This window comes from Anopheles bellator, chromosome 2 (assembly GCF_943735745.2).
Source record: "Anopheles bellator chromosome 2, idAnoBellAS_SP24_06.2, whole genome shotgun sequence".
In the NCBI taxonomy this organism is placed as follows: Eukaryota; Metazoa; Arthropoda; class Insecta; order Diptera; family Culicidae; genus Anopheles; species Anopheles bellator.
The window spans coordinates 63,274,597-63,296,351 of record NC_071286.1 but is presented as its reverse complement, the minus strand read 5'-3'; the positions used below and the strand labels follow the sequence as shown (position 1 = coordinate 63,296,351).

The window sequence follows — 21,755 nt, the reverse complement described above, 5'->3', positions numbered from 1 at the left end:
TCTCCTCGTACCGCGCCAGCATCACGTTTCGCGTCCGTTCGATCAGCTGGTCGAGATCGTCCTTCGTGAGGCCTTTGGTGGGAATCGGATCGAGCGCGTCGATAATCACATGGCCGTCGTCGAAGATGTGCTTCTTCGCCTGAATGAAGTACATGTGCGAAAAGACCACCGGGATGATTGGCACCTGTGCTTCGATGGCCGTGTGGAAGGCACCCTTCTTGAACGGCAGCATACCCCGCTCCGGGTACCGGGTGCCCTCCGGATAGATGTACATTTTGGCCCCACCACCGGCCTCCGTCATCATGCGCTTGCACCGATCAAACGTACGCATCGCCGACGGACGATCTTTGCGATTGATAAACTGAAGCCCGGAGAGCCAGGCCGCCGGTCCGAACGGGAAGAGATACAGAATTTCCTTCTTGGCAATGGCAATGACACTGTGTAGTATCTCCCACAAGGTCATCATTCCTGCAAAGAACGGTACAGTTATGTTAGGCAATTTTAATGATTTAGAAAAGGAACGTCAACTAGAGCTTCGGTTCACACCATCGCGTTAGAAAAACTTTACGTAACACCGACACGAGCATGTAACCTGCTCTCCCCTTAATCAAAATGCAATAAAGGCCACCCCAGGAACGCCAAAACAAAACCCCTTTAGCTTCCGTTGCAACCCCCACTCGTATCCAAAGTCCAACCGGCGGCCATCGTCAATCATGTTATCGAACGCGCGGGTTCATTTCGACTAGAAATTTGCTGATAAACTTTCCCGAACGATAACACGCGGCAATGGTGTACCTCGACACCAGCCGAGGGTGTGGCGCAAGTGACCCGGATTAGCCGGCTTAATCGCCTATTACTCACCGAGTATATCCATCGACGATTGGTGGTTCGTGAGAACGATCGCACCCTTAGCTTGGCGCAAAATTTGTGCATTCCGCAGCTCCCACGTGATGCCGAGCAGTTTGGAGGCACGCGCCATTATGTTTGCGATAATGCTGCGGAAGAGGAACCCAAAAGAGAGGATGACCGGCGACACAAAAGCGCAGACTTCCGACTTCTTACCGACAATTGTCGATGCTGCGCGCCCTCAGCATGGCAAACGGCGCGAACAGTACGGTGAAGGACTGGGTCGCAAAGTAGATCATGCCGTACTTGCTGTAGTACTTGAGTTTGTTTCCTCGCTGGGCAAGCTTAGAGAGGACGGTCAGCATCACGAAGATTCCCAGACAAGCGGCCCACGCGTACAGGTACCACTTGACGATCCATCCTGTTGGCGGTCCGAAGAGATCGGGAAACGGATAGAAAGAAGGTCCGATTGTCGTCCGCTGTTCATTCGCTTGCCTTACCTAAACTGCAGAGAAAACATTCAACCATCTTGCGTCGCTCGGGTTGTGTCCACTAGTAAGTACCGCCATCGACTAAAGCACCCGCCGGCTATCAGCCGGGGGTCGCGCCATTCAATCGCGGCCCTCAACGAAAATGATACCCGAAATTGAACAATCTGATAATCGGCATCGGGCATGACGTACTCTTGATAAGACGTTTCGTGACGGCGGGTAGTTAGTGGCACACCTTCTCCGATGGTGGTCAGCCGGGACCGAAGGTCAGCTATTTGGCCCGCTACATACATGCAGATCGAAATTACTGTTCCACGCGGAGAGCCCGCTCGCGGTTAGACGTTTATTCGAAACACATGTGGGATCCAAATATACATGTTTACATTAATTTATTCGTTATGATTTGGCGACGGTGACGAGAACGCGGCAAGTGATTAGATTGGCCAAAAGAAACGATGGGACAGGCTAGCTAGTGGGGGGCAAAACAAACAAGTAATACAGTCGCTTTCGAACGCACGGTAGGATGTGATGGGAAAAGGGTGACACGATGGCGTTAAGTCTCTGGGTTGTCCTTCACGATGGACACGGTTATTTGTGTGTGGTTATAAATTAATAGATACTATTCTCTAAATGACACTAAACTTTCGCTTTATAGTGTACTCTACCCCACGCGGAGATCATGCGGCTTCGGTCATGCGCTTCACGGAAGCATGGAATGTGACGGCAGCACCAGCATCGGTTCGTGGCCACTGTCCATCGTCTCGTAGCCGTGGGCAGCGTCCGTGGTACAGTGAATTCGCATGTGCGACTCGAGCGCTTCCCCGCGCGCGAACCGGGCGTTACAGTTCGGGCAGGCAAAGCGCCGGTCGCGCTGATGCGTTCGCTCGTGGCGCTGGAGCTTGTCCTTTCTCGTGAACTGTTTGCCACACGACCGACAGACGAACGATTTCATGTTTGCGTGGCTCATCAGGTGGCGCTCCAGTTCGCGCTTGCCCATCACATGCTTATTGCACTGCGGGCACTCATACGCCCGGTCCGCCGCCTTTGACCGCTCCGGATGGGTCAGTAGGTGCTTGCGGAGTGTCGCTTTGCTCAGGAACCGTTTCGGGCAGCTCGGACAATCGTACACCTTGCTGGACGATACCATGCTGGGCTGGTCCATCATTGGCATGGGGATAATGTTTGCGAAACTGGCCAACGTTGGTTTCACATCCAGACCAATCACCGGTGGACCGGAGGAGGGTAGCAGCATTTCCGGTGCACACGCCATTACATCCGCCGCGTCCGGCGGAAGCTGTTGAGTCACATCGTACGCAAAACGATGGTGGTCGGACGGTTTGACCGGTGGCAGAACGCCGTCCGTGAGTGGTGCCACACCCAGGGTCCTCCGGAAGCAAAACAGCTCGTGGTTCTGCAGTTTGTCTTTGCGGGTGTACACATTTCCGCAGCGCCCGCACGTGAACTGGGGGTTCTGCTCGAGGTGGGTCTTCTGGTGGCGCACCAGATCGCCCTTGTTGGCGAACGAGCGCGGACAAACGGTGCAACTGTGCTGCTTCAGCCCGGAGTGGATGCGCATGTGCTTGGTGAGATTCGTGTTGCGCGAGAACGTTTTCCCGCAATCCGGGCAGCCGTACGGGCGAACGCCGGTGTGGACGAACGTGTGCTTCTTTAGATCGGACCGACGCACGAATCCTTTGCTGCATTGGATGCAGATGTACGGCCGGGTGATGCTATGCATTTCGCGAATGTGCGATATCAGCGAGAGGCGGATAGACGTTTTGTAGCTGCAGAAGCTACAAGCATACGGGGCCAACAGATCGTGGTCCTGCATTTCGTGCAGCTGGCAGGCAGAGGACACCGCAAACGCCACATCGCAATATTTGCACGTGAAAACGGTGCTATTCTGGGCGCTATTGTGGGCGGCGTGTTCGGTACGAGGTAATCCGTTAGTTGGCGGGTTAGTTACGTTCATGCCACCCTTCAGCTGGGTGTCCTCGTCGTCCTCATCGTCGCCATCGTCTTCCTCCGCCGACCCATCCGCTTCCTCTTCGACGCCGTCCACAGCATTCTCCTCGTCGTGCCCAAAGTCGGCCGCCGCCGCCGAAAGGAACGGATCACCATCGAACAGCCCATTCGGTAGGCTCTGGTTGGAGCTTTCATAGTCTCGCATCGGATCTATCACCACCATCTCCGGTTCCTCGTCATCGCTTGTGTCACTCATGTCCTCGCCGAAGTGCGCAGAGTGGGCTTCCCGATCCGGTCCCTTTTGCGAGTCCGCTTCTGCTCCACGCAGTATACGTTCGTTGGCTTTACACAGTTCCCGGAAGCGGATGAAATCGTCGATTTTGTCCAAGCACACTCTGCAAATCGACTGCGGAAGACTGTCGTTCTCAAGTATCTAAAAAACAATCAAACCCAACTAAGCTCACAGGTCGGGAATAACGCCTGAGGTTACGATCTATCGCCTTACGTTCAGCTGCAGCATGTCGTAGATTCGAACGGGCAGTGGGTTGCTGTTGGTTTGCGCATTGAATATGCTCACCAGCTCCTGTTCCTGGCCCAAACAGAGCCGGCAAACCGGAAACCTTTCGGTCGCTGCAAACGGGCCGCTCATGGTTGCTCCGCACTGCCTCTGTGGCAGCTTCACTTTACCCGTTACGGAAAACAGCACAAGCCAGCGTTGCCTTCCGCAGCCGTTTTCCGCTCTAACTTTGTGCGCCACCAGCAAATTGGCCAAATTCCGCAGGTTTCAAAAAGTGGGAAAATATCAACAAAACATTGACATTTTTGCTTGTAAATAAAAGTGCTGTCACTTTGACATGACACATTCAACATTTGACTTTGACGCAGAGTGAGAAAGGGAGAAAAGTTTCTCTCTCTCTCCTTTTGTGTACGGGATTTTCGTAGGGCATCCTGTGCTGAAAATGGCTATGTCGCTCACCAAATTCATTGTTCGTTTAATTACGAGCGAAATCACTATCAATCATATGATCTATTTTAAAATAATAAGTATAAAATAAAAAATAATAAAAATAATCAATAAAAAGCCTTTTTATTTATCAAAAAAAGGAGTTCGTTGGAAAAGTACAACGATTCCTTCCTTAAGCCCGGTCCACACGCTACGATTTCTGGCTTCGATTTTTAGCTACGATCTGTCAAAGTCATTTATCGTAGCTGTTTGTGGAGCGTCCGTCCAGACGCGACGATTTGTTTTTGAACAACGGATCTACCGTTGTCAGTTTTATGGAAACAGCCATGGAAGCAACACTGTGTTGGTTTGCCTTAGCATTGTGCTTTTCGGTTAAAAAGAAAATGCGAAAAAAGAACGTGCGAAGAGGTTACAGTGTCAAATAAATGGCTTTTAAATGGCATCGTATGCCTCCGCCTTTTTATTGCGATCACTATATATTTTATTTTTTAGTTGTCAAAGACATTGCAGACTTTCGTAAATTTTTATAAATTCAATTAAACACTTTCGCGAACGTTGACGAAGCGTCCAAGGCCAAAACAAAACATCAACATGTCCAACCGACAAACTGGCACTTGTTTGGAATTTGTTCACAAATTGATGCTCGTTTGTTCAGATTTGTAGATCTGCGTCAGTGACATTAATGACGTCTCCGGATAGGTCAGTCACGCCGGTATCGCATCGTTATCGTAGCGTGTGGACCGGGCATTAAAAACAATGCCCCTTGTTGGCGTTCCGTTGAAAAAGGCTATGATCGTTAGTTCCCTGGCCGCTGTTTGGGTGTTAATTTTCTTACAAAATATTGTAATATTCTTACAAATTGCGGCAAAGTTTCTTTCTGCAGGCTTTCTACAATCCCTTGCCAAGTTACTATCATGAGTGCGAACGAAGGTATGCACGGCCGACGAGTAAAGATCCGAAAAATTCTTAGTTCGCAAGTGATTCATCGGTGTTTTCCCAGATGCACAGCGCGCCGATTCACCGGTAGAGGACGAGGAACGCCCGCCGGGGGCCGGCCAAGTGGAGGACCATGAGATCGTTAAGATGGAGGACGTGACGATCGATCCGGAGACGACGGAGGTTGATCTGAACCACGGTCGGATTGCCAAGATTGAGAATCTGGAACCGCTTACAAAACTGGAACGGTGCGCGACGATGTGCCGGAGCCTTTGAATGGGTAATTTAATCGATTTAATTCACTTTCAGACTCTGTTTGCGATGGAATTTGATTAAGAAAATTGAGAATCTTGATCATCTCTCATCGTTGGTGGAGCTGGAGCTGTACGATAATCAAATCACGGAACTGGAGGGCCTGGATCATCTGGTCAATTTGGAGTAAGGAGATAGAAGCCGCAGTGAGGCTGTGGACACGGTTTTCACAGTGCTCTTTCCCCCGTTACGCAGGGTTCTGGATGTTAGCTTTAATCGGCTGCGGGACATCAAAAATCTCACAGCATTGACCAGCCTCCGGAAGCTGTTCCTGTGCGCCAATCGCATTACACTGATTGAGAATTTGAACCACTTCACCGGCCTCACCATGCTGGAGCTTGGCGACAATAAGATTCGGGTATGCTCGTTTTAAAGTGGTTTTGTTGCACCACAATTCACTAGGCGCTCCGTTACAGAAAATCGAAAATCTCGACACGCTGACCAACCTAACCCATCTCTATCTCGGGAAGAACAAGATATCGAAAATTGAAAATTTGGACAAATTGGTTAAACTGGAATGCCTGAGTTTGCAATGCAACCGAGTGACGAAACTGGAAAACTTGGATTCCTTGGTCAATCTTACCGAGTTGTACGTGTCGGAGAATGGCATCGAGCAGCTCGAAAACCTGGAGCACAATAAGCTTCTCGAAACGTTGGACGTGGCGAAGAATCGCATTGGCGCAATCGAGCACATTGATCACCTGCAGGAGCTGGAAGAGTTCTGGGTACGTGCTGGCCACGTGCGGTGCTTGATCTTCAGGTAATGGTTTCTCTTCTATCCTGTTGCCACAGATGAACGATAACGGGGTGACGGAGTGGGCGAGTGTCGAACGGCTGGGGCAGAACAAGAAGCTGGCCACCGTCTATCTGGAGCGGAATCCCGTCGCCAAAGATGTCAACTACCGGCGAAAGCTGAAACTGGCCGTGCCTTGGTTGCAGAAGATCGACGCCACGCTCTGTCGCTGAAGCGGTTTCTGGTTGGCTACTTCAGATCAAATAAAGATTACAATTTGTCTACTAATCGATTTGCATGGATGAATTTCAATCCAAATAGGGGGCTTCACTATGAGCAATAGTTTATTGGCAACAGAACTGGAGATGGCGAGAACACTTTGAACGCACATTTTGGAATGACTCGCAGGACTCGCTGCATCCATTCCCTCCCATCTCGATTAATGATAATACAGTGATAACATAGGAAACCGGGGTCTTGGGTCATCAGAAAAAGCCACTAGCTTTATGTGTTAGTTTAGGCCTACCAAGAATTCGCCACGTTGGCGCACCATTGTTGTTTTGCTGGTAAACATTCATCGTCAAAGCGTTAACACAAGAACCCTCCGATAGGGTTGGGGACATCAGTTGTCGTGTGGCTAGGCGTGTGGCCCGTCCGACTTACTTCGGGGCCGTTCCCGTTGCTTTCCGTTCCATTGCGCCGCCCTTCTTTCGCGGGCGCGTTGTGTTCGTCTTCCTCGCCATCGTCGTCGTCGTCCTCGAATGGTTGGCCCGTAAGCCGTTTCAGTTCCATCCGGTATCGTTGCAGTTTGTTTTCCTGATCGGTGAGGAGCTCGAGTAGATCTTCCTGATCGTGGCGCACCTTCTCCAGCTCGCCACCGGATTCGTTGGCCCGTCCCTCAGCCACCGCCACCCGTGCCCGCAGCTGATCCAATTCTCCCAACAAGCGAGAGTTTTCCGTTTCGTAGAAGGCCAGTTTCGCTCGGTCCGTTTGCTGGGCGAGCGTTAGCATCGATAGCCGGCTTTCCAGTGCCTCCATTCGGCCTGCTGTCTCCTGTTGATCGCCTTGCGTGGCAAGCACGTGCAGAGGGGATGAGGCCGTTGATGACGCTATCGCAGCGCCGCTCTGCACACGAACGGAATCGGAAGCGGCCTGCAGTTGTGCTTTGAGGAGAATGTTTTGATCCTGCAACTGAGCGTTGCTGGCCCGGGTCTGCTCGAGAGATTGCGTTAGCTCGTTCACTCGGCCCTCGGTTTGAGCGAGCTGCTGGTGGAGTGCCTGTAACCGGCCATCTTGCTCGCGGATGATGTCCTTATACTGCGCCACCAGCCCGGACGCTTCTTGGCTTAGCGTCAGCTCGGCAATGGTCTGTCCCCCGGTACTGAATCCGTTGACCGTTTTCGTTATCGTTGCTTCGAGCGCTTTGAACAGTCGACAGAACTCGTAATCAAGCAGCAAGTCCGTGGTGGCCGCGATACGGATCTGCGGCTGTTTAGCGGATTTACTGTAGTTTTCGTGCTTCGACACTTCGCCCAGCTTCTTGTTGTACGTGTCCAGACCGATGCGTTTGACGAGCAGCTGGCATAGGAACTCGCGCTGGTGTTCCTGCACACTGTTGTCGTTGAACTGAATGCAGATGCCCATGAGGAAGGCGCACAAACCCTGCACCAGATACTCGTTGTCACCGTGCTCGTTGGCCGATATCTGCCCCGTGAGATACGCGATAGTGCCCGGGGTCGAGAGGAATGTTCGTACCGCCATCTGACAATCGGCCAGCCACACGGACAGCAGCATTAGGAGTCCCACCTTCGCCTGAAACTTGCATGTCGCCTGCTGTAGCAGCTGATTGCACTGTTCGAGCAACGACACCGGTTTGCTGACGTGCGATGTGGCCAGCACCACGCGCAAGAGTTGCTCCTTTTGGGCCGCGTTATCGAGCAGTGCGTGGCTTAACGAAACGGCTGCAAACCAGTTCGACAGAGGATCGGTGCTAAAAAGACTCCGGCACAGCAGTTGGCCGCTGGTGATTGTTGCCGCTTGTTCCGACGATTGAAGCAACGTTTTCACGAGCGAGCTCTGACCTCCGTCGTTACGGTATAGGTAGCTTTGGAAGCAGTACAGCACGGCACAGCGCAGCGGAAGTGGCTGCTTGTCGTTCACCATCGACATGAGCAGCAGTACGATGGCGGACAGGGGCGGATCGCACGGTGCGACGACCGAGTTGAAGTAGTCCTGATTCTGGCCATCGCCCCGGATCACCTCCGCGATCGTGTTGATTGTTTCGATGAGCAGATCCGGCGGGACACCACTGGCCATAATGATGTTACAGATAGCCGCCAGCAACCCGGAACTGCGGATCGCCTTCTGGCACGAACCAATCACCTGCTGCGGGTTGCTCGGACTAACGAGTGCACGGACCACCTGCAGCATGCAGTGCAGGTTGGAAACTTTCTGTGGGCTCATACCGGTTTGGTCCTGCTCCGGAGGAAGCTCTAGCATTGGAGCTAACCGCTGTATGTAGGAGCCCTCCTTGAAGAACTGCTGGTTGCTGGGATTGTTCTTCAACAGATTCAGCATTAGGATGAGACAGTCTTCCACCACGATGCCACCATCCGAGCAGCCTTCCTCTTTGATGACGTCCAGCAACCGATCGAAAGCGTTCTCGAACGCCACAATCTTTTGAATATTGCCGTTGCCCTTGGTCAGCTGGATCATCAGCAGTAGGGCGTCGTTCCGGATCACCTCCCGGCTGTCGATCAGCAGGTCCATCATTTTCGATACACCCATCGGACTGACCAGCACAATTTCCTGGATCTCTTTCGGTCGGTTCGCCAATAGATTCGTCAGCAACTTGATGGCCGCCCAGCGAACGCGAAAATCGTACTCCTCGAGACAGCCCAGCACCAGGCACACGTTGTCGGGTGTTTTGATGAAAATCTCCGTAAACTGCTCGCCAATGTTGGCCGTCACGTTCGGGTTGTCCTCCTCTTCCTCGAACTGCTCCGGCGAGGTAACGTGGCACAGAGTGTCCAGACAGTAGCCAATGATCTCGCAATCCGAACGATCCGTTTCGAGCACCTGCATCATCGCAGTCATCCCGATGCCCACTTCTATGCGATACTTCTTCGAGAGAGCCTTCAGTGCCCGGCAAGCATCGCGCCGATCGTCCAGCAGCGTCGAGCTCGTCACTCGCTCCACCAGCAGCTCCACCTGCGATGGGACAAGTTAAATAAGTGAAACTATCCAGCTCTGGTAGGCCCATCGTTATTGCTTACCGTTTCCGCTCCGGTCGGCGCCTGATTGGTCTGCTGCGAGCCCAGCACGGACTGGAGCCCACTTTTAAGAAAATTCATCCCGTAGAGCCTCGGGCTTTTCTTCGGCCTCGGAAAATCCAGCCAGCGGCTTAGTCTCAAATTAGTACACGTCAATATTTTCGCTGATCCGATTTTGTTGCTTCTCAAAACATGCTCGTTTGACAGCTGGAGTGCGGAGTGCGTTTAGGTGCTTTCATAGTGATGATCGAATTTTCGAGTGGGTTTTACTTGTTAAAAAAAGATTCTAAGGTTTTCCAAAAAGATATTTACCACCCAAACAGATACGGTTGGCGTAGGATTAAACCATTCGATAATTATGTTAAAATCTGTTCCTTACATTTCCGCAAAGGCAACCGTCAAACGGTCTTTTGTCGGCTTCGAACTGTCAAAAGAAAGCAACTCGCGGTGTTTGGCTTAAAAAGGCGATTTCACAGGCAATCGTAAAGCAAGAAAATCCGATTTGCTCCGTTTTCTGTGTGTAATTACGGACATGTCGGACATACAAACGTTGATGGATATGGGATTTGCGAAGGAGAAAGCGTAAGAAACCCCAAAAGGCGTCCACTAAACAAATGACTTCACCGCTGTTTCGGTTTTCTCCCCTTCAACAGTGAGCGTGCACTCGAAGTAACAAACAATAAGGGTGTTGAGCAGGCCATGGAATGGCTACTTGCACACGCCGACGAACCATTGCCGCCGAGCACCGGTTCTGCCCCCGCGACGTCCTCCGGCTCAGGAGACGGTAGTGCCCCCGGAACGGAAGCTCCGTCTGAAACCGCCACACCTGCCACGGATGATAGCGCACCGTCCAGCGGCGGAACCGTAGCGAAATCGCTGAAATGTGACGAATGTGGCAAGCTGTTCAAATCGCAGGAAGAGGTCGAATTCCACGCCGCCAAGACACAGCACAGCAGCTTCTCAGAGTCGACGGAAGAGAAGAAACCGCTGACCGAGGAAGAGAAGAAGGCGCAACTGGCGCTGCTGGAAGAAAAGATGAAACGCAAGCGCCAAGAACGAGAAGAGAACGAAAAGAAGGAGGCGTTGGAGCGGGAGCGATTGCGGATCAAGTCCGGCAAGGACATGCTGGAGGCTCGCCGAAGGATGGAAGAGCAAGAGATGAAGAAGCTCATGGATCAGCGGAAACGCGAAAAGCTCGAAATGAAACAGGCCCGTGATCGCGTCCGTCTGCAGATCGAGGCGGATCGTGCGGCTCGTAAGGCGAAGGACGCTGGGTAAGTTGGAATCGCTAAGAGTCACGCGGATTGCAAAGATGAATGAAATCGTATACCCCCCCTATCTGTAGAGAGCCTAGTGCTGTATCACCGACATCCACTACAGCAAGCCCTCCGCCGGCCACTGCTTCGGCTACGGTTACGCCCACGGTGTCTGCGGCGAAACCTGCGGAAACGAAGAACTACTCAACGGCCAAGATCGCCATCCGCATGATGGACGGAAGTCAGCTGGTGCAAACGTTCCAAGCGGCCGAACAGCTGGCCGCGGTCCGGTTGTTCGTGCAGCTGAAGCTTGGCTCCAGTGACACGCCGTTCGGGTTGATGACTAATTTCCCCAAGAAAGTGTTCACCGACGAGGAGTACGATATGCCGCTACAAAAGTTGGGCCTCGTGCCCAACGCAGTACTGATCGTGACTAAAGCTCCGTAGACGTAGTTAAATTATGCTTTGCATTTAAAAAATCCCAAATCATTTTGGTTGCGATTCGGTTTTATGTGATTTAAAGCGATATAAAGAAACGATCTGGATGGTCGCCAACTGGTGAAAGTTTGCGTGTAATGGCACATTTATTACCGAAACATTCGAATACACCACTCAACTCCTAAAACCACGTAGCCGTACGATTCTCGAACATTGCTGTCCCGTCGTTGAGCGTCTTTTTCGTTGCACCCGTCCAACCTGAGCATTGATTGATTGGGAACAACTTACACACTCTCTTCCAGAACGATACCGCATTCGGAACCGAGTCTGGATAGAAGATCGGTTTGGCGGCGTTGCAATTGCTGATGACGGTGCCAACCGGCGAAGTGGTGGCCAACCGTTCGAATCCCACTATTCCGTCACAATCGATCAGTTCGAATTCCTTGCTGAAGCAGATACGAACTTCGTTCAGCAGCTGCTGGTGAGTTTTCGAGTCGCTGTAACATTCGATGGCTACATCCTTGCCGTAATAATCGTACAGGGCCTTGTTGAGCGTCGCCAGGCTATAGTTATAGCCGGGCATAATGTTTCCCGATGCACCGAATGCCGCATCCACCGAGTGCTCTTCGAGCCAGCTCAGGCCCTGCTCGAAGTACTTCAGTTCCGTGTTCAGCTCGCCGATGATTTCCGCAGCGCAGGTGCCATGCTTAAGCCACTCATGTTCCCACAATGATTCGTCCGGTTTGTTCTTTTCCACATTGACCCAATGATCTTCAAGCTGCGGACGGATCGTCGTTAGCTCGCTCACGTTGAATACGGCCGATTTATTACAAAACAATGGCCCGATGGTGTTGATCTTGGTCGGCCAAATGCCGTGAATCGTCCAGACAGTGTTCGGGGAAGGCAAACCGCAGATATGATCTTTGCCGTGCTCACGCCACTCGTAGCAGGACGTTATCGGCCAACGCTGGGTGAAGATCAGCAGATCAAACTGATGTGCGTTACTCACGTTTACAAGACGATCATGATCCAAAGATGTTCTAACAAAGGGTTTCCAGGAACGTTTCGTGGAATTATTTTTCCGTTGCTGTGAGTGCTTGCAAGTAGTCCAATTACCTTTCTGGTGCAGCTAAACAAATAGGAACGAGGATTGTCGCGATGAATAAAACTTTCAGAAGGCAACAAGCCATTGCGAACTCTTGGTACGGCCACTATCTAGAAACTGATGCGCACAGACGCGGATGTTTTCGTTTATGTGATCTTTGTTCGTAAATAGCCCAGCTGCTGAAGCTGAAGAAGAAGAAGCGAATAGCAACGAACAAGACAACATAGACAGGATCGTTCCCGAAGGGATGGCGATCGGTGATCGAGGAGAACCGTTACAACATTGTTTAAGGTAAAACCATTACCGTATAATGAATTTATTAAAAAAAGAAACAAATATTAGGTCTATTTAACTCTAAATTGAAGCCTCTCATTGTGAACTCATTGGCTAATACATGATCCTCCCAGCAAAACAAATACGAATCTCTTGATGTCGAAAGTGTTGCTTGTATCTGTAGCATCTCTAATACAATCGCGTGATCTACCGGCCGTCTATAAATTCATGACAAAACGTCCCTTACGACACATTACATTCCTCATTCAATCATTTACGAATAATATCGCTTTTCAATTCTGCATCAAACATTACGCTCACTCGCTCGAAAGATCTTATCGATCTAAAAATAAAAAAGTAATCAGCCCCCGTACGCAAGAACCACGAATTTTATCTTCATCAGTTTTCGTTTGAAAGACCGATGGATTGTTGTACAATTTAACTCGATGACGCTACGGACATTGCAGTGGCAGAGGATGAGGACATTTTATCCCGGTTCAGCCGCACATCCTTGTCGTTGAGGAATTCGTGTTGATTGGTTTGCTCGTAACGGTTCTCGATGTCGATCTGCTGCAGTAGAGCAGCTTGAGACTCGCGGGCTCCAACTAAAAATACACTTTCCTACGATGAACAGAAACAAAGGCATGATTAACGCATATATTGTGTGCTGCTCCTTCCGGTAAGGGTGTAAAAGATAGAATTTGCTCGCTTGCCACTGCTATGTTCAAGTAAATTAGACATTTCTTCTGGATTCTTTGCTCGTTCGACATGTTTGAGGAGTGCTCAAACTATAACATTAATTCGGAACATTACAATTGACTGTACAATAAACGATTCACTTCAATCAAACATAAACAGAACTCTTCAGAATAGACAATTCACAACGCAACAAGACTAGGGGACTAATATCAAACGAAACCGCATATTGTTGAACTGTTACGCTCCAGTTTAACAGGGTAATCGAAAGTTATAAACGTACAAAATATCTGATTCTTCAACAACACAACCATAGAAATAGTTTAGTTTAACTTTCAACATGGTGTTGTCCCATCGCTGGGCAGTTGGTTCACTGGTCCAGCAACTCTACAACTACCACTAACACCATCACCCTCCACCTGTAACGATAGTGCGTTAGAGCATAGAAAATAAACAGGAAATCATGTTCACGGCACGATCTGAGGCAAGATAGGGACACTTTTGCAAGGAAAATAATGAAATGTAAGTGTTTACGAAGTGTCAAGCTGGCGAACAAACTGAGACAAAATCGCACAAAACAATGCAATTAACGAGTTTCACGCATAAACATGGTGCTAGCTGATGGCGGTTGTGTGGTAATGCATGTTTTAAGACAGCAGAACAATAGACTAACAAAATGTAATATGTCGTTGCCGTAAACAATAATGATGTTCCATTTTTTCGCACGATCGTACAGTGTCCTAAAGAATCTAAGAGGAAAGATGGAAGCTAATGCAATGATTTCTAATTTGTAGAGACAAAAACAAGCTAAGAGCGGGCTAATGAAAAGATATGGTTGAGTACAAAATAAAACAAAACTAATAGAAACCACAAAAATCTTACCTTACAGAGCGAGAAGTTTACCTTTGTCTACCTTAAAACTACTAAACGATAATATTAACTCTAAGAAGTAACCATTTAAAGTACAAAACGATCATTAATAAAAACAACATCAAAACATGACATAAACAAACAATCAACAAACAAAAAAACGGCAGCATTTGGGCAATGTCGAGCTCGTATGTTTAAAGAAGCATCGCAATAGAAAACGGATTCTTGACTGGTGGGAACAGTCGCTTGGTGACTAGTAATTGGAACTTGCGAACCCCTTACCTTGACGGCCTTGTCGGAGTAAATGTCCATTTTATCGTAGATGATGGCATGAATTCCGAGACTCTTCAAATGCTTGATCGTATCTTTACAGTTATTGTCATCGCCCCAGCAGAAAACGATCAAACCCTTCTCAGTGGCCAGGTTCACCTGTGGAGAGTTAGATGCACAATGAGTACAAGTGCGGTGAGTTTGCCTTTACAAGCCAAAGGTTACGAACCTGTGTTTGATCGCGTAGTAGATCCTCTGTGTGGGCCACAATACCTAGCAGCTCCGTGGCGTACGCGTTGCGCACGGCCATTTCGATCGAATTGCAGCGCGGATCGTGGTAGCTCGGATACCGGCTGGTCACACCGAGCGTGAGAAACATAACCGGGTACAGGTTTTGCTTTAGGCGCAACAGCGTACAAATGTCCGCATCAAAACAGGAGAATACGATCCGCCGGTCGCCAGCTTTCTCGAGTACCACGCGCAGTATGCAATCGACGTACAGGTTTGAGTCAAACGTCATTTCCGACTCCATACGGCCATCTTTCAGCTTCTGGGACCACTTGATCTCTATGTTGAAGCCACAGTGCGGATCAATCAGCTCGAGCGCTTCCGCCAGCTGCGGGAATGGTTGATGCTCTTCCAGATCCTCGTCGAAGAACTTCGCTTCACGATTTCTGCCCTCTACCACGTGGTAGACCTGCGCTCGAGGGGGGCAACAATGTTACACTTGCACACACAACCACTTGGGGGCACTTTGGCATTTCAGATGATAGTGAACTATATTGAGTGAACGGACCAATCCGGAGTGGATGAGGTGGGTCTTTCTGAGTGGTGTCTGGCGTGGTAGGGAAATAAAGTAACATTTACCTTCAGGTTCCGGAGCTGCTCAAGCGTCAGTTCGCGCATCGGAAGTTCCAGCATGTCGTTCGTTTCGAGCGTCGTTTTGCGCTTCAGCGACACGTAGATGTCGAAATCGTGGTAGATCACGGGCACGAGGTCTTTGCTCAGCTGTACGTCGAACTCGACCATATCGGCCCCGTGCGTGACCGCTTTCTTCAGCGAAGCGATCGTATTCTCACGGATCACGTTGCCGTCACTGGCCTTAAAGCTCGTACCGGAGCCCCGGTGTCCCACATCCAACCCTGCCCAGCGCTTGTTCCAGTAGCGTATGTACGAACGCTCCAGCGTACAACGCGAGGGCAACAGTGGCGTAACTTTCAGGTACTCGATGCGCATCATTCCCAGCGGACGATGCTTGCTAGCGCACGTGACCGGCAGCTCGAGGACGCCTTCCGATGTTTTGAGAAAGTTTGGAAGAATGTAGTGATACCCAAGATGGTACGGCAGTTCATCTTCCTTCGATTTCGAGCTGTACGCGTACAGGTCAACGAGATAGGCCACGTTCTCAGGCTCGGCCACGGTCACGTTGAAGATAAGGAAGTCGTCCTTGTTGTACGGACACCCGAACTGCGATTGCTGCTCGTAGGAAGCGTTTGGGTTCCCTAGTGACGTCACTTCCGTGAAAGAGTAGGTCGTCGCCGATTCTGCAGCGTTCTCGCGCGTATCATTTGACAGCGATTCGTCCAGCAGCGTGGACAGGTTTTGTTTCTCCGCATTGATGCGCAAGTTCATCGTTGTTATCTGCATGAAACAAAACATCATATTAGAAAGGGGACCAACCCGCAAAGTAACTGACCACATGTCACCTTCACGTACAGCAGCCGGTTCTTGATGCGATCCTTCACCGAGAACGGGTTATCGAAAAACTTGAACTGGACGATCGTTTCGGTTGTAAGCCAACCCTTGTCCAGCTTGACATTCCCGTTGATATCGCCCAGCGTATCGATCTTCAGTTCTCCTCCCTTGCCGGGGCCATCGGCCGTTTCATCCGCCAGCCAAACCGGAATTTGGCGAGGCACAAGGTGTGTTTCGAAGCGACGGACGTGAACGTTCTCCGTGGTCGGGTCAATCGAACATATTAGATAGCGGTACGTTACAGACACCTCACGAGGTAGTTCCGTTTCCAAACGCCAAACGTTGCTCGTACCATCTGGAAGCAGAAGAAAAAACACATTCTGATAAAAGTTAAGCAAATCCAAGCGTTCTGTTTGATCTGTGACCGGCTTGGCACACGCAGCCACTTCACCGTTTAAGGGCCTGCCCCTTTGATGGCTGTAATCGAATTACTTAATGTTTAAAGGGGCGGCCGCGCACCACAATGCAATCAATTTGCCTGCAAACAATTCAATTTAATTTGCTTACAGCACAGTAACCATCCACCAGTTACCAAGTGCATCGGCTGCCTTTTACCAATCAAAAAGGCAGTGGCCATTTGTTGCGCCCAAACTAACTGGATTCTATTTACAACGATCATCGAAACATGAATGCAAACTACTCGAAACACTAGACAGTGTCCTGTAGCCAGACCAACCATCTCAGTCCCAATTGTGCTAAACTCCGGAAATAGGTCAATAAACGGCTTCCCAGAGACCCCGTTCATTTGAGCAATAAAGAGTTTACACCAACACCAAAATGACTAACCGTGCACGAGTGCCGTCGGTCGTGATTGGTCACTTTTAATCCAAATTTATGTCTCATGTCCGTGCCCGGCTCCATTATATGCAAGGCGCGAAAAAGTCTGCATAAACGAAGGGAACCCTTTAATCAGCTCTATTAGTTGGTCAACAGACGCCTATCCGCGCCGGGCTGTTGGTATGGATGACTTCCTGTACGAATCCGTTGGTCGGTCGATTGACTGGCCAGTGAATTGATGTTGTCTGTAAAATCAATAACAGCGATTTTGAGTCGCCCCCATTGGGTGAACTAAGTTCAAACACCTCGCTGGGTATGGCCAGCAGTCACAGAACTCTTGAACTTTGATCGCACAGAATTGATAACGGCTGGTTTGTTTGGTTGCCTTCTATAACTGATCATACTATGGAAGGCCACTTAGGGACACAAAAGCAAACATTGCCAGCAGCATAAAAAAACACCAACGGCGATTGTGGCTGCAAACCCATTCGCGATTGGGGATTTCCCGGAGGTCATTCTAGTGACCACACACACACACGATTTACCGGTCTAGCGTCACACTGTCACAAATCCTTGCTTCGTCTCGGGAGACGCGATCACGGACAATCTCTTGTTGGTGTTTGGGCGCGGAACACCGTGCGATCGCATCGTGGTCTCGCGAACATTAAATGCGCCAGAAGAGAGTGATACGAAGCAACTGGCCGAGGATCGATCGGCGATGTTGCGTATCAACAAACGTGGGATCGTTGTGGTGTGTTAGTGGGTCGAGGTTTTCAAATGATGTTGGTGTGTTATTATCAACACCACCAACAACCGGTAGATCGGGTTCCCTGATTCTGCGTCCGTCTGCTCAACGACCGACAATCTCCTTCGCCTTTTGCGTGATCTTTGCGCGGTCCGGGGAATTCGTCAGTTGCTTCAAACGCAATGCAGAGATTGGTTGGGTTTCTCGTGTCTGCGGCGCTGTTGGTTGGGTGCGCGCGTACCGCCACCCTGTCGCTGGCCAGTGGTGATCCGTGCGTCACGCCCCTAGGCCACCCGGGAACCTGTGAGGCCGTGCGGAACTGTTCCTTCGTGCAACAGATTCTTAACAGTCCCAATTTTACACATCTCGACACCGAGTATCTGGAGGAGCTCAAATGTGGCACGATGATGCACCCTGCGCGTAAAAAGCCGATCCCCTTGGTAGGTGTGCTTTTGTTGTCGTTTGCTGGAGTGCTTTGGTAACCGTTTGTCCCGTCGGTAGACTTGCTGCCCGAGGTGGCAGAATGTGCCCGAGTGTGGTCCGATTCAGTTTAAGAATCGAATCTGGGGCGGCGAAGAGACCGAGTTAGGTGACCACCCGTGGGCCGCCCTGCTATTCTACAACGTTGGCAAGAACCGGACCGTGCCAAAGTGTGGCGGAACGCTGGTTACCGCAAGCTACGTGATAACGGCGGCTCACTGCACCGTCGATCGACCGAACTGGAAGCTGTAGGTCCGGTGGGGGTTTTACCCGGGTTTTCCTGCCTTTATTTGAACACTGTCTTATCAAGCGGTTTGCAGGCTCTACGCAAGATTCAGCGAGCTCAACACGAGCAGCACGCAAAACTGTACGACGATCGATGACAAGGAAGTGTGTCGGCAGGATTACGACGTGGAGGCGATCATCCCGCACCCGCTGTACGATATGAAGAACATTTCACGGCCAAACGACATCTGCCTGCTGCGGTTGGCCCAGGACGTTACGTTCACTGATTACGTTCGCCCGATTTGCCTACCATTCGATCCCGAGGTCCGACAGATGCCCTTTGTCGGTGAAGAGTTTACCGTCGTAGGATGGGGCGAAACGGAAACAAGTAGGTTTCGGCTGTCGATTCGTATTGTCGCCATCGCAGTCTGTCTAATAATATTTGTATTTCTCTTAGGACGGGCAAGCGATGTGCTCCTGCAGGTGGACCTTCCCGGTTTGAAGAACGAAGACTGCAGCACAGCTTATGCGGTGGCCAACGTAACGCTAAGCGATAAACAGCTTTGCGTCGGTGGTCTTAATGGAACTGACTCGTGCCGAGGTGATTCCGGTGGGCCACTAATGAGACAGGTGCCCGGAAATCGGTGGTATTTGGTCGGAGTGGTTAGCTTCGGTGCCCGGTTCTGTGGCACCAAAAATCTGCCCGGAGTGTACACCAGCGTGGTCAAATATTTAGACTGGGTAGAATCGGAGATGTTTGCTGGACAATATTTGTGATTGCTCGTCGCACGATTGTCTACCGCAAAAATGCCGATCGATCGATCGACGAACGGTGCAAAAAAATACATAAACAATATCGCTTATTTTGAAAAGCTGAATGCTTTGAAAGTGAAATATCTCGTTATCGTTAATGTGACAGTATCACGCCAATTCATATGCTCATTAAGATGAGAGCGAAGTCAGTTAGAGTTAATGTTTGACACTTGGATGCATCAGTGATTCCTACCGTTCTCGGGATGCAGCTGAACGCACTGCTCCGGATCCCAGTTTCCGAGCGCTTCGCAGCTTCCCGTGACCGCAACGGTTTCATCTTTCAAAAGCTCGCACGTAACAAGCACGCGAAAGGTGTGACGACGGTCGCCAGATGGTTTCGGTGGTTTGCTCTTCTTCCCCGACGATTCCTGCTTGGCGGACACATCCTTTGCGTCGCCGTTTTCCTCCAAAAACCACCAGCGTTGCATTTTAGGATCTGGGGGATGGAAAAAACGTATTGATTAGCTGAATGTAATGTTATTTGGGGTTTCCCGACGAAATATTTACATAGGTTCAATGGGTTTGTGGGTTTAACAGAAAAATCCGACAGAAAAATCCCACCGCACAAGCGAAGACGTTGGAAATTAAATATTCAAAAGCACCCCCATCATTCGCATAAAGTGGCTTGCTGTAATACTTGTAAGGCGCATCGAGTACAATTCGGGGAACAACTGTCCGTTTCGCATTGTCTGACAAGACAATGTTTAACTTCCGCAAGCGGTCTCAAAAGCACAATCAACATGTTTCTGGATAGCTTATTTATTGATGGGGTCGCACCACGATCGACTGATACGGCGTGTTGTCAGCACAGTTGATAAAACATTCAACCCCCGTATAACGATCACGTGTTTGAAATTATCAACGTGAGCAAAACATCGCCGGCACCTTCGCGATTAAACCCGTAATAGTCAGGGCAATTTTACCTCGTTGGCAACAGCAAACCGCAGATAGTTGTTGGTACGATGCACCCCAATTGACTATGTTTACTTCGTTCAGTTTGTCGGACGTTCGATTTATCGATTATCGCATCTGTCTGCCAAATTAAATGCCACCCGTGCTCTTTTCTTTCGGCAGCTTCCTCAAACTAAAACGGCATCGTCCGCAGATCGTGTTTTGTTGTGTTGTTCAGTCAGCGTCACCGACTAAAAATACCGTTTCGAAACACACCCCGAAATTCGCGATCGAAAGCGGTCGCTGCTCTGCCATGGCGCGAGACAGGAAGTGCACATTCCGTGGCTTAGCACGCCGCACGACGATATCAACAACCGCGTGTCTCGCGTGGGTCGTTTGGCGCGAGCCGAGCAACAAACAAACACGAGACAGCGGATTCTCCTCCCGAAGTCACGTGATGACCGCTCATCCCACGCCCGTCGCCTAAACCGGTACCACGGAGCGAATCATTCACCTGGTTATTCCGATCGCCCGTTAGGCGATTCAAATTTTCACGACATCAGGTTCAATCATCAGACAAGGTGCGGACCAATCAGCACACTAGATTGGTATAATCGGTGTGTAAAGTCCAAGAGTCCACCGAGCGATAAGGATGGCGGCTGTGGGGATCTGTCCGGGCAGAAGACACGGAAGAAGCTGGTCACTTCGCAACCTTGTATGAGGCTTTTACCGTGACCCCGAACGGCACGAGACATTTCTGAACGAAAAGGGATGTTTGAGACGGCGTTATTCCGTTGCGATAGGGGCGACCTTCGAAGGTTATTGGATCGATTGCCGACGGCCACTCTCGAGACCTGTTTGGCATTTGCGTATCCTTGGTGCACTTATTGCCTGCCCCTTGTAAGGCCACTCCATTGGCAGAAAAAACTGTCCTCCTGAGAGTTGGTGGAGAATACGTCGCATGGTACGAGATAATACTCACCTTTGTTCGTTGTTGTTCGGCACAAAACCACCAGCCTTCTTTGTGCGGGAAACTGAAAATACGTTCACTAGCTCGAACCCAACCGAATGTGGAGTGCTTAGCAGCAGCAGGCTGTAAATGTTGGAGCACAAAGAACTACTCTACGTATTTTTCACTACGGTCGCTGTCCGATAAAAGTGACGTGTCATCCGTCGAAAAGGTGCTCTCCGAAAATCAACACATTGCGGGCCACTTGCCTTGAAGGTCCTTTGCGAACGGCGCGCAAATCGGACACACACGCGCACACAGTTCACGAAAAGGACTCGCGAGTGCAACAATTCCGCCACAAGTGATTCGAAATTGTTTTCATTGGTCCTTCGAACGGCAATGTTTACCTTTTTTTGCTACTGCTCGTGGGTTTGAGTTTACACGTGCGGGTTCACTACTGCACACCGAAACCGAAACGAGCGATGTGCCGCAATTGATTGGAACCCAATATAACGAAAATCAGACGCACGGAAGTAGATCCTTGAGGGATCCCGGATTCTTTTGAATAGATCATGCAAGAAAAAGGTAAAAGATGTTAATTTCGGAAGTTTCTGTGTTGAAGGCTCGCTCAGCTGACATTCAGTGTGCACCCGGGTTTAGAGTCGGAGTCAGCTGCTCGCGATGATGCTGTCA

The 21,755-nt window shown here is 50.1% G+C and overlaps 7 protein-coding genes across 7 annotated transcripts; 2 read left to right on the top strand and 5 right to left on the bottom strand.

Annotated features, from left to right (window-relative positions):
• Position 1: 1 nt before the first annotated feature.
• Positions 2-1,409, bottom strand: LOC131207855 (1-acyl-sn-glycerol-3-phosphate acyltransferase alpha-like; the record flags this gene model as incomplete). Its single annotated transcript, XM_058200487.1, has 4 exons — positions 1,347-1,409; positions 1,063-1,267; positions 862-995; positions 2-468 (listed from the first exon to the last, which is right to left on the bottom strand). Coding segments are annotated over exons 1-4 (834 nt in total), but the record flags the coding sequence as incomplete, so codon positions are not given.
• A 628-nt stretch (positions 1,410-2,037) lies between these two features.
• On the bottom strand, positions 2,038-3,951 carry LOC131207854 (gastrula zinc finger protein XlCGF57.1-like). Its single transcript, XM_058200485.1, has 2 exons — positions 3,808-3,951; positions 2,038-3,735 (listed from the first exon to the last, which is right to left on the bottom strand). The coding sequence occupies exons 1-2, from the start codon at positions 3,949-3,951 to the stop codon at positions 2,038-2,040; spliced, it is 1,842 nt and encodes a 613-aa protein (XP_058056468.1).
• Positions 3,952-5,067: 1,116 nt separating this feature from the next.
• Positions 5,068-6,523, top strand: LOC131210108 (protein phosphatase 1 regulatory subunit 7). Its single transcript, XM_058203308.1, has 6 exons — positions 5,068-5,196; positions 5,267-5,450; positions 5,512-5,640; positions 5,710-5,872; positions 5,931-6,239; positions 6,307-6,523. Exons 1-6 carry the CDS (start codon positions 5,181-5,183, stop codon positions 6,478-6,480), a joined length of 975 nt encoding a protein of 324 aa, XP_058059291.1. The 5' UTR covers positions 5,068-5,180; the 3' UTR covers positions 6,481-6,523.
• Positions 6,524-6,595: 72 nt separating this feature from the next.
• Positions 6,596-9,627, bottom strand: LOC131209129 (general vesicular transport factor p115). The gene is made up of 2 exons (XM_058202121.1): positions 9,523-9,627; positions 6,596-9,457 (listed from the first exon to the last, which is right to left on the bottom strand). The coding sequence occupies exons 1-2, from the start codon at positions 9,598-9,600 to the stop codon at positions 6,836-6,838; spliced, it is 2,700 nt and encodes an 899-aa protein (XP_058058104.1). The 5' UTR covers positions 9,601-9,627; the 3' UTR covers positions 6,596-6,835.
• A 328-nt stretch (positions 9,628-9,955) lies between these two features.
• Positions 9,956-11,687, top strand: LOC131207553 (UBX domain-containing protein 1-B). The gene is made up of 3 exons (XM_058200171.1): positions 9,956-10,101; positions 10,173-10,793; positions 10,865-11,687. The coding sequence occupies exons 1-3, from the start codon at positions 10,052-10,054 to the stop codon at positions 11,220-11,222; spliced, it is 1,029 nt and encodes a 342-aa protein (XP_058056154.1). The 5' UTR covers positions 9,956-10,051; the 3' UTR covers positions 11,223-11,687.
• On the bottom strand, positions 11,298-12,457 carry LOC131207555 (ribonuclease Oy). Its single transcript, XM_058200173.1, has 2 exons — positions 12,330-12,457; positions 11,298-12,253 (listed from the first exon to the last, which is right to left on the bottom strand). The coding sequence occupies exons 1-2, from the start codon at positions 12,401-12,403 to the stop codon at positions 11,395-11,397; spliced, it is 933 nt and encodes a 310-aa protein (XP_058056156.1). The 5' UTR covers positions 12,404-12,457; the 3' UTR covers positions 11,298-11,394.
• A 152-nt stretch (positions 12,458-12,609) lies between these two features.
• LOC131209507 (glycerophosphocholine phosphodiesterase GPCPD1) lies at positions 12,610-21,411 on the bottom strand. Its single transcript, XM_058202592.1, has 7 exons — positions 21,096-21,411; positions 19,416-19,658; positions 16,134-16,477; positions 15,295-16,068; positions 14,657-15,124; positions 14,440-14,586; positions 12,610-13,212 (listed from the first exon to the last, which is right to left on the bottom strand). Exons 2-7 carry the CDS (start codon positions 19,648-19,650, stop codon positions 13,030-13,032), a joined length of 2,151 nt encoding a protein of 716 aa, XP_058058575.1. The 5' UTR covers positions 19,651-19,658; positions 21,096-21,411; the 3' UTR covers positions 12,610-13,029.
• Positions 21,412-21,755: the final 344 nt, after the last annotated feature.

Bases quoted from the DNA above. Each gene is read 5' to 3' on its own strand.
- LOC131207553 (XM_058200171.1), top strand. From the start codon at position 10,052: ATGTCGGACATACAAACGTTGATGGATATGGGATTTGCGAAGGAGAAA. The intron at 10,102-10,172 runs GTAAGAAACCCC...CCCCTTCAACAG, and splicing joins GGATTTGCGAAGGAGAAAGC to TGAGCGTGCACTCGAAGTAA. The intron at 10,794-10,864 runs GTAAGTTGGAAT...CCCTATCTGTAG, and splicing joins CGTAAGGCGAAGGACGCTGG to AGAGCCTAGTGCTGTATCAC.
- LOC131209507 (XM_058202592.1), bottom strand. From the start codon at position 19,650: ATGCAACGCTGGTGGTTTTTGGAGGAAAACGGCGACGCAAAGGATGTG. The intron at 16,478-19,415 runs GTAGGAATCACT...TTCTGCTTCCAG, and splicing joins TCAGCTGCATCCCGAGAACG to ATGGTACGAGCAACGTTTGG. The intron at 16,069-16,133 runs GTGACATGTGGT...TGTTTCATGCAG, and splicing joins ACCGGCTGCTGTACGTGAAG to ATAACAACGATGAACTTGCG.
- LOC131207555 (XM_058200173.1), bottom strand. From the start codon at position 12,403: ATGGCTTGTTGCCTTCTGAAAGTTTTATTCATCGCGACAATCCTCGTT. The intron at 12,254-12,329 runs GTAATTGGACTA...ACCCTTTGTTAG, and splicing joins TGTTTAGCTGCACCAGAAAG to AACATCTTTGGATCATGATC.
- LOC131209129 (XM_058202121.1), bottom strand. From the start codon at position 9,600: ATGAATTTTCTTAAAAGTGGGCTCCAGTCCGTGCTGGGCTCGCAGCAG. The intron at 9,458-9,522 runs GTAAGCAATAAC...GTCCCATCGCAG, and splicing joins CGCCGACCGGAGCGGAAACG to GTGGAGCTGCTGGTGGAGCG.
- LOC131207854 (XM_058200485.1), bottom strand. From the start codon at position 3,951: ATGAGCGGCCCGTTTGCAGCGACCGAAAGGTTTCCGGTTTGCCGGCTC. The intron at 3,736-3,807 runs GTAAGGCGATAG...ATTGTTTTTTAG, and splicing joins ACGACATGCTGCAGCTGAAC to ATACTTGAGAACGACAGTCT.
- LOC131210108 (XM_058203308.1), top strand. The intron at 5,451-5,511 runs GTGCGCGACGAT...ATTCACTTTCAG, and splicing joins CCGCTTACAAAACTGGAACG to ACTCTGTTTGCGATGGAATT. The intron at 5,873-5,930 runs GTATGCTCGTTT...GCTCCGTTACAG, and splicing joins TTGGCGACAATAAGATTCGG to AAAATCGAAAATCTCGACAC.